Source organism: Gopherus evgoodei, chromosome 4 (genome assembly GCF_007399415.2).
Source record: "Gopherus evgoodei ecotype Sinaloan lineage chromosome 4, rGopEvg1_v1.p, whole genome shotgun sequence".
Lineage (NCBI taxonomy): Eukaryota > Metazoa > Chordata > Testudines > Testudinidae > Gopherus > Gopherus evgoodei.
Window position 1 is genome coordinate 136372584 of NC_044325.1, and position 27826 is coordinate 136400409.

The following is a 27826-nucleotide window of genomic DNA, read 5'->3' on the forward strand; positions in this document are numbered from 1 at the left end:
TGCAGTTAGAGGCTAGAGTACACGACTTTCAAAATAGGCTGCTGCTGTTCTGGAGTTTTTCATAGAGATCATATAAAGAAGGGGTTCCTGGAATGTTAATTAAAAATCTCAGTCTGAATACTTAAGATCTTTTATGAACCTGAAACAAAGTAGGTGCCAGAGGTTACTAACGAAGAGGATGTAAAAGAGGAAATACCATTTTAAAATATAAAGGGATTTTAAAAAATCCTGCTTTATGCTATGTTGAAGTATAACTTGAGTTTTTCTGTAGCCTTGTAACATAGTTCTGTTATAAAATAGGTGGATCACGGAACTCAGGATAAAACACCATGTTATTGATCCTCTCAAGATCCTTTAGTAAAAAGCTTTTTATGTTAGGGTTTTTAGGTTTATCCAGTAATATAGAGGTATAGGATGTTAATTAAAGTCTCTGGTTGTAATTCTGACCTCACTTAGGTCTATGACTATATCTGAAAGCAAAAATTGTTTCTTGTAGCAAAATGTGGACAAAACTCTTATATTTGGAGCAGCTCCATTTCGCTGGTCCTTTCTCTAATGTAGTAATAACCCAGGTACCTTTTCTGTCTGGTGGGAAAGAGGCATCACTTTCTGAAGTGATGAGGCTAACTTAAGTGCTAATTTATTTCAAAGATAATTTTCACCTAGTGATGTTACAAGGATTTATGAAACTCCCATTCCTGTGGTATGTAGATGCTCTTTACAAGGATTAGGTTTAAGAGCAAATATTTCTCAAAGGATTAATCCCCAAGTAATTTGAACAATGGAAACAGCGTTCATATGGTGGTGCCCCTGCACCTGTCCATGCATCATTGGTAACACTGTCAGTTCTTGGGCAGAGATAAATGTTGTGTAGCAGTATATTGACAAGGTATGTTACCGAGGCATTTTGGCTTTTTGTGGGGCATCCGGTATAGATCACTATCAATGTCTAGGTGGATATTAGTCTGTTCTAGTTTGGCAATATCTGTGATCCTGTGATCTGCTTGTTTTGGAGAAGTTTAGTAATCACAGAAATGCAGGGCTGGAAGGGACCTTGAGAGGTCATCTAGTCCATCCCCAGCACTGAGGCAGGACCAAAAAAACCTAGACCAGCCCTGACTAGTTTGTCCGTCCAACCTGTTCTTAAAAACCTCCAGAGATGGAGATTCTACAACCTCTGGTGGAAGCCTGTTCCCGGGCTTTAACTATGCTCATAGTTAGAAAGTTTTTCCTAATATCTAAACTAACTCTCCCTTGCTGTCGATTAAGACACTACTCCTTGTCCCGCCTTCAGTGAACATGGAGAACAATTGATCAGTGACCTCTTCCTAACAGCCCTTAACGTATTTGAAGACTGTGATCACCCCCACCTTCAGTCTTCTTTTCTCAAGACTAAACATGCCAATTTCTTTCATCCTTTCCTCATAGGTCATGTTTGAGGCTAATGAGGTAGCTTTGTGGTGTTTACTGCTTCAGCAGCATTCTGAATAGATAGCGAGCAGGGCACTGCCATTTGCAAGGCCAGAGGAAAACAAGGTTGCAGTAATTGAGACAGGAGAGTTTAGCTGCATGGATGGCTAGGAAAGGCTGTTCTTTAGCCACATTATACAGAAAGAAAATGCAAGATGTAATCATAGCCTGGATGTGAGGACCTAGAGAGAAGTTGATGTTCAGGATGATGCTCAGCTTATGGGCCTGAGAAACAGGCAGGATTATGGTGCTGTCCACAATGATGGAAAAAGGAGGTAGAGTGGAAGGCTTGGGGGAAATATCTACGAGGAAATGGCAGAGACACAGGCTGACATTTTAGTCTGGACATTAGGAAACAAGTCTGGAGAGGCGTGGTAGAGCTGTGACTCATCAGCATAGGGAGGTAGTCAAATTGGTTTGTGGATGACATTGTCCAGAGATAAGGGCCAAGGAAACAGTCCAATGGAATCCCCATAGAAAGTTGGAGTGAAGTTTGAGGAGGATCCTCCCAGGGACATGCTGAAGGAGTGATTAGAGAGCTAGGAGGAGAACCAAGAGAGGACAATGGAAGACGAGATTTCAAGAACAACACAGTCAGTGGTGTCAAGGAGGAAGAGGATGGAGTACTGGTTCTGAACTTTGGCTAGGGAGAGATCACTGGAGACTTTTTGGCAAAAGCAATCTCAGTGGTGTGTCCCAAATCTCTGCCTTCCTGAAACCTTCCTTTCCCATTATTATTGGATCCTTCCTGCACTCTCCAGCCTTTACCCTCCCAATATCCCCACTCCCAGGTAACCTGGATCGCCTCCCCAACCTACAGCACCGATGCTGGGCCCTCCTGCCCACTTTTTCCCCATTCCCAGTCTCCCACTCCCCCAGCCCACCCCACTACCAGTTCCCAGGCTCCCTCCCTCCTCTTCCTTCCACTGTTACCGACCTTCCCAGATTCCCTCTGAGTACTAATCTTCCATGCACCCTCCCCTTCCTCCCACTGCTTTCAGCCCTCTCTGCTTTGTGACATGCCAAGAGTACCAGCTCCCCATCATTTTCTCCCTTCACACTGCTCTCTGCTCATTCTTTTCCCAAGCACTTCTGAAAGCATAATTAGTTATATACAATTAGATATGTCCCAGTTAATTTTCATTGTGTGTTAAGTCCTCCTGCTGATCATGTGTTGCCAAGAAAATGCTGAAGAATCTGTTCCCTCTGTTTCTGTAGAGAATTGATGTAACTGCCATTAATAATAATAATAATAGTTTTGTGTTTAAATTATCCAACCATCCGTGGGAGAACAGGGTGTTTCAGTATTAAAGGTAAAACTCGCAAAGCATGGCCCTTAAATCATGGTGTGGCTGTCCTGTGTTGAACCACTAAAGCCATATTCCAGACCATAGTTTCAGATTACATTTGTAGAAACAGCGAATTTCTATTAAGACTCAAATAAATGAGAAATGCAATAAACCTTGCTAACAGTAAAGTACTATATGCAGAATAGAGGGAAACAATCGGGCATTTCATCAGACTTTAAAATGTAAAGTCTGTTGCCGGAATTTTGGGGATTTACTGAATTGCATCAATCCTGGTGGACATTCTTTCCTTCTATAATTCTAACACTGTTGGCAAAATGAATCCACTGTGTATTAATAGAGCTCTTTCATAAATAAGGAAAGTCAATTTTTATTATGTGTGCGTGCTGCTTCATACTGTAGAAGTGCCCTTTTATTACCTGGTTGTGATTGTGACTGTAGTAAAAGAGAAATTTCAATGTGCCATCTAGTGTGTATCCAAAAAAATCTGTAAAAAGAGCCATTGTAATATCAAGATATATTTGAGATGTATCTTTTTTGGTTGCTTTGGATCTGATTGCATGAATTATGAGAGAAGAGGAGGATGTGCAATGTTTTGTATGTAAAAATGTGCTCCAGATAATTTTTGGCTGTCATGATCAGGGTCATAACTAATAATTTGCAGTTTGTACATATGTTGGATCTACTGTATATATGTCTTTAGTTCAAAAGAGAAGGAATTAAGAAGCAAGGGCTATGTCACTGCTATTCTGCTTGTGTGTAGAGATCTGCACATGATGGAGAGATTCACTTAATGTGAAGTACTGTACCATTACAGTGTTCCACAAAAATGTGAAAAATCCTCTATTTAAAGAAAAAAATCCACCAACCCCAACAATCCTGGCAGTATGCCTGAATCTGAATCCTTCTCATGCTGTCAGATATTGCTTATGGCACAAACAGGGCTCTGCCATCACTGTCTATCCTGGCTGCTCATTGCATGTTCTCTATTAAGTCACATAAGTTTTCCCTCTCTGTGTAGCATTTGACAGAGGGATTCTTTTCATAGAATCATAGAATATCAGAATTGGAAGGGACATCAGGAGGTCATCTAGCCCAGCCCCCTGCTCAAAGCAGGACTAATCCCCAGACAGATTTTTACCCCAGATCCCTAAATGGCCTCCTCAAGGATTGAACTCACAAGCCTGGGTTTAGAAGGCCAATGCTCAGACTTTTGACTGGCCCCTTTTGGGTGTTCCTCCAACTGCCCAATGGCACACCTGCAGATGCTTTGGCCTTATTCTTAACACATGTCCCAAATATTTCCATCATCTTTTTTGGTTAATTTTAATTTTGAATCCCCATACTGTTAAAGTATGTAGTATTAACAAAGCTTTTTGTCTGAGAATTTCCTAAACGTGTATGAACATTTTAACAATTGTTTAGTGACAGGAGACCCTGTGGATCTGAGAAACTGTTCAGACTGTGGAACTTAGCTGAAAATAAGGAATATGGTTTGAAAGCAGAAGTCAAAGGTGTTATAGGTCACAAAGCAAAATAAAATTCCTTCACATAGCTCATGTGTAAGAATTTGTTGTCCAGTATTACGAAGCATCCTAGAGAGGGTATTGTGCAATTTATGATTGTGTAATGTCATAACAAGGCCTAAAAATGGAAAAGCGCAGCATTACAGGGCGGACATATTGAAGGCAAAAGTTATGTAGTGGCTGTGCAATTTTTTGTAATTTATTGAAAGAAGTTACTTTTAAATAATGAATATTTGAAGTAATTACATATTAATATTGGGAATAACAGTTGGCAATAAAATATGGGATTGAAAATATAAAAAATCAAATATCAATGTTATTGTGTGCATGAATTATGTAGAAATTTCAGTAACAGTAGCTTCAGATTTGTAACAAGTCACTTTTTTGCTGTATGTATTTGAGAGGCAATTAGTTTTTTCTGTTTAATGATAGCTCCACTTACTGACTGTAGGCAGAGAATCAGTGTGATTTACACACTGCATAATATGGTATTACTGCAAGACAAAAACCTCCCTCCTCTATTTAAAAACCATATATTATTGGCACTGAACATGAAACCATGGACTCACTTTTACACTTGAGTGGATAAAGAATGCTAGGTTCATGTTTATTCTGATTAGCCTTTATGTATAACAAATAGAAAGCAGCCATTTCTCCTCTTTATTAGTTTGATACAATTTACTGTGAAGATTTGTTTTGCTGATGTAGTTTTAATATGTATGACGTATTATTATTATTATTTATTATTAGAAAGGCCCTCCATCATGGAACACAGAAAGGAGCAAAGCAGACCAAAAGAGGGAAGTTCAGAAAAGGCAAGGAGCAGAAACAATATAGCAGGTTTCGATTTCTCCCAAGCCCACTGAAACCCCTCTGCACCAGCTCTGTTTTGTTGTTATGACCCCAGGGGCACCCAAAGTGCAGCCAGAGAACCAGTGCAGTCTGGTGGTACCTCCAGTTTCCTATATTTTAGCTACTAGATATGATATGAGAGATTATATGATTTGGGGAGCCTAATAACTTTAACCGGCCAAAATGCCAGAAGTTTGATTCTGATCTAATTTATATCAGTTGAACTCCATTGGTTTCAGTGGAGTTCTGGGTTTGGAGTTCCATCTTATCCTCTCCTTCTGAGCCAGGTCTTTCTCGGGCCTGCAGGCTCAGAAGACAAAGTTAATGAACTCAGTTGACAAGCAATTTTTATCTCCCTCTTAAGGAAGATATGAGCATATATTATGGTTGTGATGTGCTCATTTTTTGACTAACAATTTTGTGAAAATGAGTGCAGAGATTGGGCTGCTGACAGGTTGCCAAGATGGCCTTTTTAAATAGCAAATTTTAGGTCCCCCTGTTTTAGTTCCACGTTCCTGGTTTTTCATCACACTTTTCTGAATCCCATCATTCTCCAAGAAAAATCTGTTTCTGCAGTACAGCCAAATAATCCGTATCAAAAAGGCGTTGTCGGGCTAGCAGTTTATTGAAACACAGATCAGCACAACTGGGGGCAGGGCTGATGTGGGTGATGACCTATTCACCACTGTCAAATGGGGGAGGAACGTGTAACCTCAGGCCACACCGCACCACACTTCTCTGTAACCCACTGAAATCAGAGATAGGGCACTTACAATCAGCCAGCAGGGCTTGTTACCCCATTCTTGGCCCTCTCTGGAGTGGTCCATAAATTTCACCATTCCTCACTGAGACTCCTCGCCATTCATGAGGTTCTGCTATACACAGTGGAATTGTCTACTTTGTCCTGCTGTCAGACCCTGGGTTTGGAGTTCCATCTTATCCTCTCCTTCCGAGTCAGGTCTTTCTCAGGCCTGTTGTTTTGTCACTTGAGGATATATTCCTTCTTGTTCTCTTGCCTTTCTCTCCTATGAGTTACAGAAATAATTTATCTGCCACATCCCCTCACTCTTAAGTGATGCTAAGTGTTATCACCCTCTTCCCTTTGGTCCCAATTGTGCTATATATAGGCATAGCCTTGTGCTGAAGCCACACTGACCTCTGGAGACCTCAGGGAAGAATTTCTTGCCATAGTTCTCCAACACACAGAGGGAGCATTGCTACACCCCTTCAGAGGGTGCACTATACACCAAATCTCCACCCACCTCTCACTGTGTAGTCAGCCAGCTGTGCTCACCACTGCTTCAGGGACTGCAGTTGTGCCTGGCTGCTGAGCAGAGGCCCAAGGTGCACGGGCTTCCCCCCAGTGTCACATCAGAAACCAATTCCGTCGTGTTTACTGCTTCCTCCCTAGGTATAGATACAAAATACACAAAAGTGGCCCCAGTACCAATTATTGCAACATGCTATTCCTTCTATATTTTTTTTCCTCATTCATCTAAACCTCTTGTGCAATCTCCCTTTTACTCTCCAAACTAGGAATTGTAAAGGCATAGCCAAATGTGCAGCTTCCTTTCATTTTGGCATGTTCTCAGGATGTGTCTTAGGAAATTACAGCAAGGATAAACCTTTAGAAAGACGTGCAATTAGAGTACACATATATTCCTGTTCTAAATTGTTATGTAGCATAGAATTAGGTCAGGCACACCCATTCTAAGTGTGTATTTCCTGCTTAACTCATGTTTCTCAGCCTACTTCCATATGGAAATTTCTTTGCGAATTTAAAGGGACATTGTCACCTTAAAACTAAGATTTTGTTTTATTCTTCTTGGTTACACTTTAAATTATTAAGGTTGGAAGAATTTTAAATATGAGATTGTTTGTTTATTTTTTGCCTTTAGCATCTTGAATGGCAAATTAAACTAGTCACTTTTGCTGTTTTTATTCAGTTTTACTTTTCCTGCTGTCATGCAAAAAGCACAGTGCTGGGGCGGGATTGCCAACATCCACAAACATGATGCAAATATCCATGGATATAAGCAGATATCTTCAGATTTGCCGGGCTCTAAATACAGAGAACTTTTGTTGCTGGATATTTATTTTTGTGAACATACTTTAACTATTTTCCATTGCCACATTCTCTGTTTACAATTATTTTTTATTTTGCTCTGTAATAGGTGGCCCAGTCAACCCCTCTAATATCTGTGTAAGGGGACTGTGTGCTGTGGGGAGTGATCCCTAATATCACAGAGAGTAGAGAAGAATAGTGTAGAGGCAGCATAGCCACCCTTCCCCCCACTTCAATGCACAAAGGGAAGATCCAAATGGAGGGTATGACAGGTTTGGTCACAGAGACCCCCTTGGGACTGTCAGCTGACGTGCTGGAATTACCTCTGAGCCCATTTTCCCTGCCAGCTTGGGACTCCAGAATCCTGTCTTGTTGAGCCAGACACGCTAGCCTGCTGCAACACAGACCCAGATCTGGTCCACGCCCCCAAAGCTGCAGACTTTAACCAAAAAATGCTCCGCAGGTCACCTATCTCCAGCGCCCAGACACCCAGCTTCCAATGGGATCCAAACCCCAAATAAATCCGTTTTACTCTGTATAAAGCTTATACAGGGTAAACTCATAAATTGTTTGTTCTCTATATCAGTGATAGAGAGATTTGCACAGCTGTTTGCTCCCCCAGGTATTAATCACTTACTCTGGGTTCAAAAATGATTTTAAATAAAAATAAAAAGTAGGATTTAAGTGGTTTCAAGTAATAACAGACAGAACAAAGTAAGTCATCAAGCAAAATAAAGCAAAAAAATGACTAATACATTAAGGAACTATTTACAGATAAAATCTCACCCTCAGAGATGTTCCAATAAGCTTCTTTCACAGACTAGACTTCTTCATAGTCTGGGCCCAATCCTTTCCCCTGGCACAGTCCTTGTTAGTTCCAGCAGACATCTTAAGTGGAAATTAGGGCTGTTCTCATGACTGGCAGCCCCCTTTGTTCTGTTCCACCCCCTTTTATAGCTTTGGCACAAGGTGGGAATCTTTTGTCCCCACCCCTCCTTCTGAATGGAAAAGTACCAAATTTAAGATGGATTCCAGTATCATGTGACATGGTCACATGTCACTGTAAGACCTTATTCTTTATTACTCAAGGGCTGGCCCACACCTCCACAGGAAGGCTTGCAGGTAAATAAATTATCTACAACCAATTGTCCTAGTCAATGGGAGCCATCAAGATTCTAAACCACCATTAATGGCCCACACTTTACGTAGTTACACTAGGAGCTCAGAGTTGTACCTCATATTTCTAGCTTCAGATACAAGAATGATACATGCATACAAATAGGATGAACACACTCAGTAGATTATAAGCTTTATAATGATACGAGAGACCTTTTACATAAAGTATATTCCAGTTACATCATATTCACACTCATAAGCATATTTCCATAAAACATTATGGAGTGCACCATCACAGAGGGTTCTATCTTATTGAGAATCATGTGGAACAAGCATCAGTCTGATTGTTATTTAATTCTGCAGAGTGTTTTGCAGGCTGTCTGAAAGATGCTGTACCAAATGAAGCTGCGTCAGTTTTCACTTTAAAATGTAAAAACTGTACTTCCTTATTCCCTGCCAGACTGCCTTTGTAGCTTCTTACAACCACTTTCCTCAATGAATCACTACAGATAACCCTGCACCTTCCAGTTTTGTAACCAACACAATTTTTCTCTCAATCTCTTGACTATTGAGAAATGTTTTAATTTTCTAAGTTATTTTAAAATGGAGATTTCCTTTTCCAGGAAATGGGCAAATGTCCCAAGCCAAGTATACCAGCCCTGTAAATCTCCCCTTGCAGGATACTCAGTAGGCTGCTGTGGGGGGGCCTCACTACACAGGACCCATGTGCTCTTAAACTTCCCTTGAAGTGAGTAGGCTCCAGCACTTTCTTTGACCGCTGACACACTTCCTGGGCACTGACTCTGTTACCCCTTCCTGGAAGTAGAACCTCATGGTTCAGCAGCCCGAGGCCCCCAGGAGCAGTGGCTGACCTGTTTTCAGCCTTTCCATGAGAAACCCCAGTCGTTTAAGCACACTCTTTCCAGAGCTCCAGCCTGCGGGCCCCTCTGGTTTACAGTTTATCTCTTCAGTAACGCATGATAGTTGAGCACATAACGCACAGGCTTTGTAAAGGTTTCTAACAGAATTACTGTTTACTTTGGATGGCATGAGATACACAAATCTAGACAAAATCACAAACCACTTATATGCCCTTCCCTGCCTCAGTTTCCTCACCACTCTTGAGCATTCTTTGGGATTTGGACAGAGTCCAGGACCCCACTCCTGTATATAGCTTCTAGAAATAATAGAGTGAGTTGTCTCCTGCAGCCAACTCTTTATTTCTCAGCAGATATCTCAATCAAAAACGGTCCCCTCTGCTCTGAAAACATGCCCCTCTGTACCTCTCTCTTGCCCCACATTTTCTTTAGTCTTTTTTAGCCCCTGCTCTATCACCTCTGTCCCTTTGTTCTCCTGTTTGGGGATTTTCCATTCTGCACTCCCTGCAGATAAACCTGATCAAAGTGGTTTTCCAGCTCTGACACCCTTCTTTGCATATTGTTTGGCCAGAGCCTAATGGTTAAGTTTAACAAGTTTTCTTTTTTCTGAAGCTTCTTCCAAACAGGATGGCTGACACCAGGGACCTCACCAGCCCATGACTAACTCTCTGTGCATTGAGACATGCACTGATACAACAAGTCCATATAACTAAACAGATTTCATAACATGCTCATAGGCAGGTTCCCCAAATTGTCACACCAAATAAAAACAAATGCTAGGTACCAGACCTGAGTTTTAATTTTGGCTCTGGCACTAACTCCCTTGCAAGGTCAAAGCCTTGATGCCCAAAAACTTGTTTTGGGTGCTGAACTTGAGACATGATGGGCCTGATTTTTAGAGGTGCTCAGTACCCAAAAGTCCAGTTAAAGGCTGAGGGCCCTCAACACCTCTGAAAATCAGGCCCAAGCTGTTTCAGGTTGGGCACTCAGAATCCATGGCCACTTTTGGAAAAGTCCTTGTCTTCCCTGTGCCCCTGTTTTCTATAATTAAAACACATTCTGACAGTGCCTTACATGCGTGTTCAAAGGATTAATTAGTTAATGTTTGTAAAGAGCTTTGAAGATGAAAAGTGCTAATTATTATGTACAGTATATATGCTTGTTCCTGTCATGGCAAGGATTAAGGTAATGTACCTTTACCCCAGTCAGGACATTTAATGAACTGAGAGGACTTCCATATAGGCTTGTTATATGGCCTTAAGAGCCATCCATGTGTGGTCATGGTTTAAAATGCTGGCTCAATAACACCCATTTTGTTAATCCACCAAAACTGGAGTTCAGTCACGTCTATAAGACACAGACTCTTGTTGGGGGAAGAGTGGAGCCATGCTGCCGCAGTGGAAACACAACTGGCATTATTCGCATTTTCAGAAGGGCCAAGTACTCACAATTTCAGTTGAAATCAATGGGGAACACCAGCCACATTTCCTCTAAGAACTCACGGGATTGATAGTGGTGTGCACCTGCTGCTACATCTTGAGGGCCATTGGTCTGGTACCTTTCACCAGCACTAAATTCACTTACTTGTGTGGGAGGAAGAGGATGAGAAATAAGGTGTCTGAAAACCAACTTCTTATAAAAAGCACATTCATCATGATAACTAGAAAGTAAAAAGCTATCTAGTCATCTTAAATTCATTGCAACTTATAAGTGTCGGGTACATCTAGCTTTCTCTTTCATAACACTGGTTTATAAGAAATTATCAGAAAGGATTGAGTCATTTCAATGCAGGCTCCTACAGAGTGATGGAGATCATGGAATCTCTGACGTATATGTGTATTTAATCTGGAGCAAAACTGACGGCAAGATTTATTGGTTGACTGATGACAAAAATTCAGTTGAGATTTGATCACAGCAGCTATTTGATAGTTAAATGATTATGATCAATAGGTACCAGTATTTCCTTGTCTCCTGTCATTGCTTAAATGTAGCGTATTTGGAAGGTTTGATGTAGATTTATAGAGTGTGAGGTCTTGTCTACGCTAGAAACGTTTTGCTGTGGTATAGCTATACCGGCAAAACCTCCTAGTGTAGACACATCTTATATCAGCAAAAATGTGGTTCTGCTGTCACAGCTCACACCAGTTCCCCAAGAGACATTACGCAATGCTGGCAAAGTCATTTTTATGCCAGTCTAAGTTTGTCTACAGTCGAGCTTATACTGCCATAGGAAGGAACAATCAGTTTCACACATACAGAATGGGAAGAGACTGTCTAGGAAGGAGTATGGCAGAAAGAGATCGAGGGGTCATAGTAGACCACAAGCTTAATATGAGTCAACAGTGTGATACTGTTGCAAAAAAAGCAAACATGATTCTTTGATGCATTAACAGGTATGTTGTAAACAAGACATGAGAAGTCATTCTTCCGCTTTACTCTGTGCTGGTTAGGCCTCAGCTGGAGTATTGTGTCCAGTTCTGGGCACCGCATTTCAAGAAAGATGTGGAGAAATTGGAGAGGGTCCAGAGAAGAGCAACAAGAATGATTAAAGGTCTTGAGAACATGACCTATGAAAGAAGGCTGAAGGAATTGGGTTTGTTTAGTTTGGAGAAGAGAAGACTGAGAGGGGACATGATAGCAGTTTTCAGGTATCTAAAAGGGTGTCATCAGGAGGAGGGAGAAAACTTGTTCACCTAGCCTCCAATGATAGAACAAGAAGCAATGGGCTTAAACTGCAGCAAGGGAGATTTAGGTTGGACATTAGGAAAAAGTTCCTAACTGTCAGGGTAGTTAAACACTGGAATAGATTGCCTAGGGAAGTTCTGGAATCTCCATCTCTGGAGATATTTAAGAGTAGGTTAGATAAATGTCTATTAGGGATGGTCTAGACAATATTTGGTCCTGCCATGAGGGCAGGGGACTGGACTCGATGACCTCTTGAGGTCCCTTCCAGTCCTTGAGTCTGAGTCTATGCTGGTGTAAAAAACCAAACTGCACTCCTAACCAGCTGCTATGCCAGTACAGGTTTTACATGTGGAACAGGCCTAAAAAATATCTGATAAAGCTTTTGTAATCTTCATTGATTTATTTTTAAACATATGCTATAGATTTGTATCAAAACAAGTTACAAGACTTGCTGTGAATTTTTATGTAGTTTGAAATTAAATGAAAGTCAGTTTTGCAATGGCTTTGGCAGGTTTATAGTGTGCTTTGCTGCACTTTGTGGAGATACATATTCCGTTTTACTCCAGACAGTAAGTTGCTAGAAACAGAATTGTGTTCATTTTAAATGTGCTCATTACTTGGAGATTAATTTTGTCATGCAGCAGTATGAGTGTAGACAAATTCTAATAATTGGTGATAGGAGTTCTGTACTGTAATCTGTTAAATTTCCTCAAACTAAAATGTCCTTGTGATGGGTTGGATCACAGAAACCCCTCTGGGAGCTGCCAACTGATGTGCCAAGACTACCTCTGCTTCTGTTTTCCCTGCCAGCTCAGGACTCCAGCACCCTGTCTTTCTGAGCCAGACACTCCCGTCTGCTCCAACAAAGACCCAGGGTCTGAATTACTTGCCCCTAAGCTGCAGGCTTACCTGAAAACAGCTCACAGAAGTGTGCTTGCCTTTAGCATTCAGATGCCCAATTCCCAATGGAGTCTAAACCCAAATAAATCCGTTTTACCCTTTATAAAGCTTATGCTGGGTAAACTCAAATTGTTTGCCCTCTATAATACTGATAGAGAGAGATGCACTGTTGTTTGCTCCCCCAGGTATTAATACATACTCTGGGTTAATTAATAAGTAAAAGGTGATTTTATTAAATACAGAAAGTAGGATTTAAGTGGTTCCAAGTAGTAGCAGACAGAACAAAGTAAATCACCAAGCAAAATAAAATAAATAAAATGCGCAGATCTGTCTAATCAAACTTAATACAGATAAGATCCTCACCAGTTCCAGAATGCTCCCTTTTACAGACTAATCTCCTTTTAGCCTGAGTCCAGAAATCACTCACACCCCTTTGTTCCAGTTTCTTTCTAGTATCCTGGGGGGGTGGAAGCTGAAGACCACATGAAGGGGTCTTCCAAGGGTTTAAATAGATTTTATCTTCTGCCTAGACACCCTTCCCTCCCCCTGTGTAGAATCCAGTCACAAAATGGAGATTCGGAATCACGTGGGCAAGTCACATGCCCATGCATGACTCAGGACTTGCAGATAGCAGCCGTTACCCACATGCTACCTTCAACATCCTCAGGTAGACTTCTTAAGTGGATTGGAGTCTTCCGAGCTCTTTTGTCTGTAAGTGCTTCCTGACTGAGCACTTAACTTGCACATTCCTTTCCCAAGAAGTGACCAAATGTTCTAACTAAGGCTACTTAGAAATCAAGCAAGTATATAGCCAATGTTCATAACATTCATAACTGAATTCAAAATGATACATGCATCCAAATAGGATAATACGTTCAGTAGATCATAACCTTTACGGTGATATGTATGGTATGTAGCATAAATGCATTCTAAGCATATTTCCATAAAGTCTTATGGGAGATACCGTCACAGTCCTTACTAGGTCTCTCATGTTGCTGTGTATCCATTGTAGCCAGTTGTACCTATCTAAATAGAATTGCTATTCAGAAGAAGGTGCTTGTGGTTGCCAAAGAGTTATTTTTTCCTCATGAATACTACATGAAGCACAAGCAGAGTCTTTTCTAAAAATATGCAGAAATAAATATGTTGCTAAATTAGTGTTTACATTTAGAAAAAATAATTAGTTCCTGCTTTTGTTAATTCCTAATTAGGAATAAAACACTTCCATTGAGCTGCGCTAATGACAGCCCTGAAACCCTTATTTCAGTTCCGCTGTACTGCTCATTAAGACCATCCCTCTTGGTGCATTAAGACTGAAAATCTCCCTTGCTATTATTTATTAGTAGCTCGTTGTTTCATTATCTAATATATTTTATTCACTAATTCTGTAGCGTGGTACACATTATATCCTGTTTTACAGAACAGTCTTGAAAACATTAGACTCTAACTGAGACAAAGGCAATACAACTAAATCATAGTTGAAGCTAGGAAGTGGTACAGGTCATTAGTGAAATCAGCGTAGGAAACTAAGAGGGATTTGAAGGATCAAAGGGAGGGGAAGTTGTCTTGTATCAGGCATAGCATGAAAGAAAGTGTCAAATTGAGAATGGGAGAAAGAGGCAAAGGGGAGCAGTTGGGAGAGAATACAGTGGGATTGGGTGAAATGCTCTCAGATATATGGGTAGAGCTTTAAAGTTCATGACAAACAAAGTGAACCTAATATGGAATAAGAAGAAACCAATGACTAGATACAAGGAGTAGGGGTGATGGGCTCAGAATGGTAAAAGTGGGAGAGTGTACACGGGAGGGGGGTTGCATTAATTAAACCAAGAGCTGATGAAGGCCCGGATGAGGGTTTGGCAAACACTGTATGCGATACGATTATTGGGATAGTTACTGTCCAATTGCATTGGGTTAAATATTGGGAGGTTTAATATGTGGCAGCATTGGGTTAAATGAACAGGGTTGGGAAACCAATAGGAAGGCAACACAGTGGTTTGAGATAAGACATCTCCTGGCAAACATTTCCAAGGGGTTAGGAGACAATGCCTGAGCTATTAACTGTGAAGATTGTACCTTCTGGGCTCCAGCCAGGTTACAAAGCTTGTTTTGCCATTGCTGGGAACCAACAGATGAAAAAGACTATAAACAGTTAAAAGGACTCTGTCCAGTAGTCAGTCAGTTGTTTGATGGCTCTTTGGGAGACAGACTGATACACTGGGGGGGCTATCTGAGGAAGTTAGGCCTTTTAGGTTCCCTTCAGGGGGGATGATAACCCTATAGATAAGATAGACATGTATAGACCATTTATTGTTTTAAAAACCTATTTTTCCTCCTGTGTTATGCTTTGTTTGTATAATTAAGATTAAACAATATGTTGGTTTAAGAAGACACTCTGATTACTATTTATAACTGGTCACAGACTCCCAAAGGGAAGAACTGCAGGTGTCAAACCCAGCTGGACCTGCTGGCTTAGCATGGTTGATAGCCTGGGCCACAGTACCCTGTGTAAGAGTGAGAATTGCATGACTCCACCCGAGGAGAGGAATGGCATGAGGCTCGTACCCGACGGGTGCACTCAGACCAGAGAGAGCACCAAGACACACTTAGCCCTGTGACTATGAGACAGGGTTTTAGTAGGAAGGATGGAGAGGAAAGGCTGGATTATTAAGATGTTTTAGATGAAGAAGCGACAGGTTTAGGTATTGCATATGAGGGTTGGGAAGACCTCGTGTGCAAGAAGGTTCAAGGGGAAAGCAGGGATAAGATGGCGCTACACAAATATTGAGAGGAAATTGTGTGACAAGGGGGAGAACTTATTCAACACTGAACAAAAATGTAATGGCACTAACTCTTCAGAGAGTCAAGCTACTGAAGGAACCTCTAGGGGACACTGTGCTCAGAGGAGGGAGGGTTTGTTTGAGAGTTGCCATTAGTGAATCCCCAATGGTCCTCCCTTTTCTCTCCTTGGAACCCCATTGTTGTCCCTGGTGGCTGCAGTCAGGTGTGCAGGAAGCAGAAAGGTCTCCACCTTTCGGTGCTTGGCATGGATGGGATATGAAAAGACTGCGGAGGAGAGAGGGAGCAGGCGTGAGGTGGAAGCTGGGACCCTTGCTGAGGGTCAAAAAGGTTCATCTAAAAATGGCAAGTTTAGTTTAAATGTAGGACAAGCTTCCTGATGGTAAGTGTAGTTCTGCAACAGAACATCTGCCAAGGAAAGTCACTGAGACGTTGGTGAGCCGTTCAAAATGAGATTAGAGAAAACTCTCCACGGACTAGAGTAGGTCTGAAGTCAGTGGAAAGACACCCATTGACTTGAATGGTCTTTGGATCCAGCTTTAGGTAGAGGGAGTTGAACTCAATGACCTATGAGGTCTTCTTCCAACCCTACTAGCCTGTGATCCTCTTTTATAGGACCTCTCTAAGGACCGGCAGTCAGTTTGCATTACAGAGGCCCAGCATGAATATTAACTGTGCCAGTGGGACTGACCAGTCAAGAAATCAAGAGTCTAATCACCCTGCAGAAAATATAACTCCTCCAATCCATGATCCAGAAGAAGATAGCCTGGCCCTAGACAGCCAAACCCCTAGCATTTCTGCAGTGCCCAGGGATGATGGTAAGGATGGTGGACACATTTATTTTGTAAGAACATGTAACTAAGGGAGACATGGTTTCAAAGGTCCTTTGATTCCTGGGGAAGTGTTTCCCAGGATCCAGAAGGCAATTCAGGATACTGAAGGACACATTTTCATCTGGGCCTTGAAATGGCCTGTACTTGTGAGTGTACAGAATTGAACGTGCACATACATGTGCCCTTACTTAGTTATTTGCACTTGCAAAATCTGTGTTAATCATGTCAGTATGAAGGTTCGCAATGGGGTCTGGGATAGTGTTGTCTTGGAAAGATGATCACTACATATATAATTCATATTAAAAGCTGTTTCTCAGTTAATATTTATCAAGTAATGGACATGATCCAGTGAGATGTTCTGTCCTCATCACCAAACTTGACTTGAGTGGGAATGGAGGGCACTTGGCATCTCACAAAATCAGGCCCATTCTTTACGTTCGTACCCCAAATATTTGTTACTAATGGTACATGACAGTTAGGCCCTATATATTTATACCCAAATGTCCGAGCTCTAATGATTTATTGCTTCAGTAAAACCCTTATTAAATGACGCCTGTGTCTCAGAAAGGAAATAACATATGTGTATTTAATATCTCAGCTTAGAAGCAACTCTCAGTTAAAACCAGACCTATTCTATACCGTTCTTAAAAGAAGCCACCCTTGTTTCAAACCTGCCCTTGCAGAGCTGGGTCATGGAGGATTACTTGGAAGCAGTGGTACGACGGCCTTTTTACACACCACAAAATTATAACATTATATCCAGTTTAAACCGCACATCCATGAGAGGGCCCCTGGAATTGCAGAGTTCACTAGTGCCAACAGCTGGCCTTGTTAGTTCACTGGACCTTACCACACATACCACAGGGGAAGGTAATTAAATGGAACCAGCACAAGAGGCTGCCTTTATTATTGTGCATCCTATCTCAAGTGACATCTCCAAAGTATCCTCAAACATCCAGAAATAAGAGTGTGATTTTGCTCCATCTTCAGTCCTTTGAGCGGTTGCTTAAGACAGGTATCAGTGTATTTTCTCTGTCTCATTTTAATCTTCATGCTCCCATTTTATCCACTTAAACATCAACGTTAAGCAGAGCTCCCTAGAACTGTAGGGAAGTTTGCATCCGAAGCTAGATCAGATGTCAGGCCCATCTGTAGCATGAAGATGTAGTATGGTGTTACATAATATAATGTCCTGTAAAATGCTATTCCATATATTGACATCCCTTTTCAGCTCTGAGTGTTGATGTCGGTCAGCAGCTCTTCCTTCTTGCATGACCCAAAGCTTTTCTATTTAATTGTTGCGTTTTAATATTAATTGTGCTTATCCAGCAATAGCGTTTCAGTCTCACAATATTTGTTTGTGTTGGGTTTAGATACCGAATTCAGATACGCTTCTCGCCCCAGCAACCCCCCAGTTCAGTAACATGCCTGAAGATACAACTGGCACTAATCCCAAAGCTGGGAGTAAAAGACATCTAGACCATTTTACTGCTCAAGAACGAAATGGAAGCAGCGCCATGGGCTCCACCAGTAGTTCACAATCCTCCCAGGCCCCAGAGAAAGTGACTCTTGTTGTAGATGGCACTCGATTTGTGGTAAATCCACAGATTTCACTGCTCATCCTGACACCATGCTGGGAAGGTAGGTGATTTCAATAACTTTAAAGATGTTTAAAATGGGACAAACGCTTTCCAAAAGCGACTAGAACGTGAGATCTCAGCCTTCATAAGCTAAGCGGAATCAGACTAGTTCAGCACTTGGCTGGGAGACCTTGTAGATTAGAGCCAGCAAGAGGGAAATTGATGATTTGGTAGGTAGTGCTTCCCCCTCTGAGTCAGTACTGAATCAGCAGCAAGTATGGCAGTAGGAGACACTCTGCTGGCTCACTTCAACTCCTGCCTTTCTGCTATTTATCATGTCTTTCACTCCTCCCCAGTCCTGCTGGGAGTAATTCAGAGGCTTAGTCCCCCAACTGTCCCAGGAGCCCCCTTCCAAACCCGTATAATGTATTTTATTATGCAGATAAGTGACCTGATCGTAAACTCACTAGCTTGATTACTGCTAGCCAAAGTATATATACTCTTTGCTACTTCACCATCCTTTTCCCCCCTCAAGCTGGACCTCAGCGGGAGGGCGTTGGTAGCCAAGAAGCATTTATCTGACCCAAGGTTGAATGCCAGCCTTCACAGAACAGTGACTGCTACTTTTTCCATACAGTGGAATGGTTCAGTTATGGACACGCAACTCTGCTACAACAGGGCCTGTTTGAGATCAAATCTCTTAAAGTCACAATAAATAAGCATTGAATTTGGGCCTCCAACTGTAAAGAACTGTTTTTTTTTAAATTGTTTTTAATGTCAGTGCACCATCTGGTCTACATTATGAATGTATTAAATATATTTGTATATGTGTTTTTATCTTTCAGAATGTTTGGAGCAGGTAGAGAATATAATTTCACTCGGCCAAATGAAAAGGGAGAATATGAAATTGCAGAAGGAATTAGCTCCACTGTATTTCACACAGTGCTGGTGAGGTCACATTTTTAGCTATGAAAACCGTTGTTCATCATGTCTGCAAAGCTGCGCTTCCTTCAAAGCAGCTGCATGCCCTTTCGAATTTTACGTTCCAGAACTATTTTACATTCGGATTATAAATCTTAATCTCTTCTTTCTTATGTGGATCAATCTGCCATCTTGTAACTCGTGTTGCCACTTCTTTTCCCTCCCTTTGTACCATTTCAGTTTCTGAGCGCTGCCCTCAGTCAACCTATTTCTGCATACATTAATTGCATGAATAATTCTTCTGTTGCACGGCAAAGCTGCTTTGTCTTTTTTTTTTTTTTTTTTTTTTTTTTTTTTGCAAGCTAACAAAGTTGTTTGTGACTGTCTGCCAACAGAACGATAAACTAATTAACAATATTTCCAGGTTAGCCTGAAATTTTTTTTAAAAAGAAACATCATCTTCCTCCTTAACAATTTATTTACAGGATTATTACAAAACTGGAATCATTAACTGCCCCAATGGAATTTCTATCCCTGATCTCAGAGATACGTGCGATTACCTCTGTATCAACTTTGATTTCAACACAATCAAATGTCAAGACCTAAGTAAGTACGGGGGAGAGGACATTAGCTAGAAGTTAGGGCTTGATCCTACAAGGTGCCGAGCACTTTGGCCCCAATCCAGCAAAGCATTTAATCATGCGATTTACTTTAAGCAGTTTTGTTCCATTTTCTCCAGTGGCATTACTCATGTGCTTAAAACTAAGCATGTGCTTAAGTGCTTTGCTGGAACAGGGCCAGAGTGCTCCGCATCTTGCAAGATCCAAAGTCTTGCTCTTCTCTTTTTGTGTGTGATTGCAAATAATTGCAAGAATTTAAATACTGGAGGGCTATTGCTGGAAGTGATGCTGTGATGAGATAATATGTTTGTGACCCCGGTGTGGGCCTCAGTTTCCCTTATGCATTGCATCGTTAGTGGGAGGAAGACTATTTGCTCTCAGAGCAGGCCGAGATATCGGTATAAGTGACGCCTAGCTGTCTGAGCCTGAATGAGTCATTCAAAAGGACTGGCTGACACTGACCCCATATCTATGGTGAATTTGAGAAGACAATAGCAAATCCAGGACATTGACCCCTACGCCACCTCTACACGAGCGAGTTTACAGCGGCACAGCTGTGCTGCTGTAAGGTCGCTCGCGTAGCTGCTCTAAACTGACAGGAGAGAGCTCTATAAACCTTGAGCAACGTAAGTTTTGCTGGCATACGTAGTCATGACTCTAGCAACCAAAGGCTCAGAGGCAGATGGGTTTCCCTACCTCCCAGCAGGGAAGCTGGGCAAACTTTCTCAGCTTGGGAACAAAGGACTGGGAAGATGTGAGGTGGCGGGTAAGAGTGGGCTGCTGGAAGGAGTCTGGGTTCTCGCCTGAGATGTCACAAAGGAGGTCAAACTAAGCGCTTGTCTACAGCAGCGCTTTAGTGTAGACGCTACCTACGCCGAGGGGTGGGGTTTTCCTGTGGGCATTGGTAAGCCACCTTCCCAGGAGGTGGTAGTTAGGTCAATGGAAGAATCCTTCTGTCGACCTAGCATTGTCTACACTGGGCGTTAGGTCCGCTTGTGCTGCTTTGGGAGGCATGGATTTTTCACACCTCTCACTGATGTAGCTGGGTCAATCTAATGTTTAGTGGAGACCAGGCCTCAGAGCTAGAATAATGGGGTTCACTACAGCTTGGCTGAGCTCTGGGCTAACCAGAATGGGCGATGCTTTAACCTTCAGCTCTCTGAGGTAACCTGAAGACTTCCTGTGCTGTGTTCCAATTAACTAACTAAGTTGAGTGTCACTGCAAATGCTTGGTGAGGTGCATTAATCCCTGAAGAGTGTACAAGTCTCTGCCAGGCATCTGTCTCTGCTGGACTTGCTGTGAAACAGGAGTGCTGGTGCCCCATAGGTTCGGGCTAAGGAGGCAGTTGAGATAGCATGATCTACCCTGTGCACAAAGAGTGAGACCCCATGGGGTCTGGCAGGCACACCAAAGGGCTTCCTCCTACAGACTGTTCGAAACCTGGGGTGCCTACCACTGATCCTGTGGATCTGCGACAGATGCATACATTTAAATTCACTGTAAGAATTCATGATAATCTATTATTAATTCTCTGTTATGATTTTATTATATTGATTGGGTCTGGGCTTTTTTTTTTTTTAATCATTCCTTGTAATGGCCCTAAAATTTAAATCAACTTTGTATTTTATTTTTGCTGTTGCCAGCATTGTGATCTGGGAGTGGACTAGAGATACTGTTCGTATGAATGTATGTTTTTAAGGTGGTTGTCAAAGGTGTCCAGGGCCTTGGGATGGGTACTCGTTTATTGTAGATATAACTATCAATAAAGCATAGGGTTGGGATGTATGTTACATAAAATGGTGAGATGGTGCCATGGTTAAAGGAATTGGGATTTATGGGCTCTGCCAGTGACTGTGTGTGAACAAGCCATTGACTCCACGCTTGGGTGCCTAAATCTATCTACAGGTACATAAATACATGGCCTGAGTAAACACAGCTGCCATTGACCCAAGAGATCTGTGCATGCTCAGCACCTCTGAAGATCAGGCCACCTTCATTTAAGGGGCTAATTATAAATTTACAGTAGGAGCCTTGTTCTTGAAACATTTGGCCTTGATTTTTTTTTCTACCCTCAGTTTCCCATCTGTAAAATGGGAACACCACTTTCCTTACTTGGAGGTTGAGGCTTTATTCACTGTTTATAAAGTGCTTTGAGATCATCAGATTGAGTGCTACAGAGAGGCAAGTGGTGTTGGTTTTAAAACCATCTTACGGAGTCATACCCTGCAGAAATGTGTGTCCTAGTTCAGTTTGGTATAAAACACAGTGGCAAATCAGTAATGCTTACTTATTTGTATTTGATTTGTCTCCTTTAGGTGCTTTGTTGCATGAACTCTCTAACGATGGAGCTCACAAGCAGTTTGATAACTACCTGGAAGAGCTTATTCTGCCCATAATGGTGGGCAGTGCCAGGAAAGGAGAACGCGAATGCCACATTGTAGTATTAACAGATGAAGACACAGTGGACTGGGATGAAGACCATCCACCTCCAATGGGAGAGGAATACTCACAAAGTAAGAACTGGGAATTTTTTTTTAAATTTTTTTTTAAACCATTTGTTGAATGAGGTGATAGCCAATCACTGGAAGCTTTCTCAGGAGCTCTATTTGATCCTAGGCAAGGACATTTCCTTCTATTGAAAAGATAATGGCTTGATTTTCAGAGGTCCTGAGCTCCTGTATCTTCCACTGGAGTTGTGTGTCTGATCAACATTTGGGAAGATCAGACCCTGTTTACTTCAGAATGCTTGATTCACATCAAATATCAGATTTAACACAAAATAACTGATTAAATTGTTTAATTTGTTAAATCTGATGTTATTTTCTGTTGAATTATTAGTGGGGGAACAGTTTACCATGGAGTGAGAGATTTCATCAAAAACTTGTAAAATATTTATTTTAAAGGACAATTGTCTCATTAATATTGACCTGGCTAAGTGTTTAGGCACGAGCCGTATGGCAGATCTTGATTCCAACCTTTGCTGTCAGCGTCTGTAGGAGTTCTATGAACATATAGAAAGCAGAATACTCCAATGAAGATTGGTTGTTTGGCTTTGCCATTAGATTTCTGGCTTCCAACAGAGACTTTCATAATTGGAGCAAACCTTAAAAAAAAAAAGAGAGAACATTTATAGAAAATAATATGGGTCCACTGACAAAGCAGAGGGAAATATCCCTCCTTCACTTAAGATTCGTATTGATATTAATGAGCTTTGATGGCAGGATTGCTCTCAAATATTGGTGTTGGATTAAGTGTCCCCTTTCTTACTAGCTTGTCTTCTCCTTGTAGGTGTTAAGGGCCCTCCCACCTCCTAGGATCAGGCCTCTTCTGCTTAATCCTACAGAAAACAATCTTGTTTCTGTGACATTATAGCCTGATAGAAGAGAGCAGGCTGTGTGGTCTCAGGTTTAGAAGCAGATGAACTGTAATGTAGAAAAGGGAAATCTGCTTGATAACAGCAATACTAAGGAAGGGTAATTATAAGGTAAATGGATCTAAGTTTAAAGGAAGCTATTGTGTATCCGACCATTTCACCTTGTGTGGGGACAAAATCCCTTTTTAGTAATGGAAGTTGCATCACCCTTGCTTGAGATAACATTTTAATCAAACAAAGGCACAAAACATTCATATTTCCCATTTGCAGTTTCTTGGATAGAGCAGACAGACAAGATTACCAATACTAAAAACTGGCAAACGATCAGTGATATCCAACAGCCTGTAGTTACAGGAAGAGAGCAGCCGCCAACCACCCATATTTGAAGATGTGATGGGTGTTGTTATTGCTTGAGATGCACTCTGCACCCTGATGCAATTAGATGCTACTTACATAAGTCTTGGGGACAGATTTATTAGAGAAGATGCAATATTCACTGGGTTTTCAAAATGAATGTAACTAACAAACAATAAGAGGGTAGAACTAGTGAAAAGATAACACAACCCCCCACACACTCTAACTTGCATCCTTTTCTTAATTTGCATTTCCTGTAAAAACTCCTGTACCTTCCCCCAACCCCCAAAGAGTTGTATTCGTTTCACCTAGCCACTGAATGGTAACTTGCACCAATCTACCTGAATTTACCACCTAACTGTTTCCAGACCCATTTTTACCCACCCTGTATCTTGTATCACCAACATCACCAAGGAATTTGGGCCCTTCTGTTGCCTGATGATAGGTATTAAAAGTAGTTCTGAAACCCCAAGGCTGACTTTTCCAGCAGGCAGACTGCAAAGAGCTGCCCACAGGCATCACAAGAGAAATATCCCAGCCCCTACCATTTACACCAAAAGCTAGATGGAGATGCATGTCTTGTAGTGACTAATGAATCACTATGTTTCTCAAGTTCTTTACAGTTCCAAGCTGTACAGATTCTTCAAGTACATCGAGAACCGTGATGTTGCAAAAACTGTCTTAAAGGAGCGTGGGCTGAAAAATATTCGAATTGGCATTGAAGGTACATTTTATTTCCTAAACAACAGAAGCCTTAAATAAAGAGAACAATTGGTCTGGACACCAGCACCACTACTGCCAGTTTCAATACACGGTCTCTGGGGGAGCTGGTAGAATCAGAAGCTCTGTACTATAGTCCTAGTTCATTTTTACAGAGTCTAAATGAGAGCACTTTTCCACCTAGTGCTAGGAGGTGTTGTCCCAGCTCTACCCAGTATTCGTGCCGGGCCATAACTTGTTGTTTAGGGTTCCTTTTGTTTCAGCAGTGCTGTGATGCATGCAAGGGGTGGATTGGGACTGACAGGCTGATTGTGCTTCAGGTTATCCGACATGTAAAGAGAAGGTCAAGAGGAGACCCGGAGGCCGATCAGAAGTTATATACAACTATGTGCAGCGGCCGTTCATCCAGATGTCTTGGGAAAAGGAAGAAGGAAAGAGCCGTCACGTCGACTTCCAGTGTGTTAGAAGCAAATCTCTAACAAACCTGGTGGCAGTAGGTGAGGATGTTTCAGAAGACCAGGAACTTCTGATGCATCATCCACCCCAGGTAGATGAACTTGATAGGTTAAATGCACCATTCTCACAAATGGCTCCTAACGATCTGCCGGATTAGTACAGACTAAGGGGTCTGCAGCTTCCCAGTAGCTCTGTGTTGGGAAATTTCTCAGCATCGTTTCATCCCAGGACATGGGACACGCTCTCTTGCAAGGTGTTTTATCCTTGTAGTCGCTCTTTTTATAGTGGAATATTTCAAGCATGTTAATAATGAGCTCTGGTCCCTACATCTAACAGTGCAATTGCAAGGACAATTGAGAAGGAAGGGATGGAAGGAAGCTCCTTGCAGCCGGAGGCTTTGAGATTTCCCCAGGTGCCTGTGCCCACGTGGATTGGTGGTGGTTGAGCTTTACCTAAACCTGTGAAAGAACAGAAGTGTTTAAAAAAAATAAATTCATTGTGAGAAGGGAAATGCTATGAATATTAGCATCAATTATATTGTAGATGCTTGCCTTTGTTTTAACGATAATCACTCAGTTACAAAGGGACCAACCAGCACCGCAAGACAGATTCCACTTTTCCATCCAAGCGCAGATGGGACACCATTGTGTCAGTAAAACGCCAGGGGTGAAGGAATCTGTTTGCACCACCAGTAGGCTTGGCATCCAGCATGTATACTACTGTAGTCTAGAAAGGTGGAGATGGTTTAACAAGTAGCATTCGGCTGTTCACAGGCCAATGCCCATTTACAGTTCTGTGCAAGTCAGAATCACCTCTCTTTATTAAGGACACAGTTGTGCTGTTGAGCTTAACCAGAGTAGAAGGTGGTATGGAATGACAACAAATCTAGATAATTTTTTGCCAAATAAAGCAGTCTGACTTAGTCTGTGAAATGTGTGAAGCTCCTTTAGGGATGGCTCTGTAGCCACGCAAACTGAATTTACCTTGGCAGAACCTGTAGGTAGTTTTGTCTTCCTCTTTTACAATTGCTGCAGCTATTTGTTGAAAATTCCCATTGGCTTCAATGGGGGCACCCCACACACATCCAGCTGCAGAATTTGGGCTGCTGTGCAGATTTCAAGGCAAACTCCTTCCTTCCAACTGATTTGCCTGTTTGACAGAATAGAATTACCCAAAAGACTGGGGGGGGATTTTAGCAGCATTTTGTATATACACAGTAAGAACAGCTTTGTAAGGAAGTAAATCTACAGCTGAGAGAAAATGTTTCCTGCTTTTCCTGACTTGTTTTGGGAGGTGGCATGTCTGCTAAGGGCCCAGTTCAGACTGGATACAAGAACATACGAGCCATGACTGTGTTCAAACATGGTTGCAGCCAGTCCAGTCTGAAGTCCTAATTTTTTTTAAAGGGGTGCAAATGTTCAGTTCTCCCCCTCCAAATAACTACACCTGCAGATACTTGTGGTTGAAACTCATACCTCTTACACATCTGCCTGCCTACAAAAACAGAGCCCAGTTTCTTGAAAGCAGCCCCTAAAATAATAAACTAAGCAGCCACTTTCAGCATTGCTTCTTTCCTCTTCTCCCCCCATCCCCAACCCACTGTTTGGTGAAAGCAAAGCATTTTTCCAAGCATATTTTCCCTCCATCTGTTTGCAGATTGTAAACTAGACTCTCTTGCTGCTAAAGCTATAGTTGAGTATTTTTTTCTCACCATACTTAACTTGATAATAAGCACAAATTGTCTTACGCATTTACAAATGCTGCTTTAGTTTAAAAAGAGAAATACTTGCTGATGTATATCTAGTTCCCATTTGTATCTGTGCTTGACTATCTCTGAGGCCAGGTTCCCATATTTGCAGTGGCGCTTTCTTGGCCTTGAACAGCAAACAGATTTCCTCTCCTTACAAGTGCTTAAGGAAGGAGATTTTCAGAACTGCCTACTGAAAGTCACTAGGCTGGGTGTTCCGAAATCCCTTTAGGTGCTTTTGAAAAGCTCCTCCTAACTCTTTAGGGCAGGACAGAAAAAAGTGTCTTTAACCATTTGCTGGCAGGACAATAGACATTTCATGCAATCGCTTTCTACTGTTACTTTTAATTTCTTTCTGTTAAATGCTGGAAGACTTTTACATGGCATGTGAAAACAATCTGCCTGCTGGACAGCCTGATTGAGCCCTTTCCTCAGTTTGGAGGGAGGTGCTCACATGAGACGACCCGTTGACTTCATTTGGAGTATCACCACTTTGGCCTTACGGGTTGTCTATTTCTGCACCACCTGCAGTTTTAAGTAAATTAGATATACTGGATAGTTGGTCTGGAATTTGAGTTCACATATTTCTGTACACACACAGTGCCCTCAACTCCCTTTGTCCACATTGGAGTATCGGGCTGAGCACTGGGCACCTGAACACCTTACACAGGGTCAGACCCTTTTAGATTCAGTGGGTGTTGAGGGCACTCAGCACTTCGTGTGTTAGGGGTATGGAATACAGCTATTTAAGAAAGGGTTTACATAAACTCTTCTGTTCACCCACAATTGTGTCGTTTCCCAGATACAGTTTTGGAACATTCTAAAGCAAATTCCACTGGAACATAGTTTTAAACTAAGTAAATGGTGACACTGAATGTCACCGAGCGTTCAGGTACAAGATCAACTTGTTTTTTATGTTTTATATTTGGTTCATTGTTACTCATGGTGTTTACAGGATCCTGCAGTTGTAAAGTTTCTTTTCTGTAATAAAGTGTTATAATTTACATGCAGTCTCTATTTTCTCTAGTAAGCAGAAAGGGAATTTTGAATGACCGAGCTGTCCATCAAGCCTGCAGCTTTCCTGAGTCCCTTGAGCTGCTTTCTACTGACAGTTTATTCCTTTCACTACTCAAGATCCCACTCACCCTTTATACAGCCCTGAAGAGACCCCCCATTTTCCTCTGCTTTACCCTCAGAGCCCACTGTTGTCCTAGCCAAGAAAGATTGAATGCACTTCTGGAGCCTGTCAGAGGAAGGCCTTAGCCCAGGGATAGGCAACCTATGGCACATGTGCCAAAGGTGGCATGTGAGCTGATTTTCAGTGGCACTCACCCTGCCTAGGTCCTGGCCATAGGTCCAGGGGGCTCTGCATTTTAATTTAATTTTAAATGAAGCTTTTTAAACATTAACATTTTTAGAAGGTCTCTTTACATACAGTAGTTGTAAATAGAAAGTAAATAAGGTTTTTAATGTATTACTGGCACATGAAACCTTAAATTAGAGTGAAGGCTCGGCACAGCACTTCTGAAAGGTTACTGACTCATACTTTAGCCTGAGTGGGTAACAAGAGGGGACCTTCCTTTGCTCCAGGGGCTAAGCTGCCCTTGCCCTTCTCAAGAGCTG

The 27826-nt window shown here is 41.8% G+C and overlaps 1 protein-coding gene across 1 annotated transcript; it reads left to right on the forward strand.

Moving 5' to 3' along the window:
* The first annotated feature begins 5053 nt into the window (after positions 1–5053).
* KCTD20 (potassium channel tetramerization domain containing 20) lies at positions 5054–27207 on the forward strand. The gene is given in 10 exon segments (XM_030561224.1): positions 5054–5118; positions 16214–16416; positions 17805–17830; positions 17832–18036; positions 18039–18072; positions 18857–18959; positions 19418–19538; positions 21869–22066; positions 23894–24004; positions 24321–27207. Coding segments are annotated over 9 exon segments (1248 nt in total). The 5' UTR covers positions 5054–5118; positions 16214–16259; the 3' UTR covers positions 24614–27207.
* Positions 27208–27826: the final 619 nt, after the last annotated feature.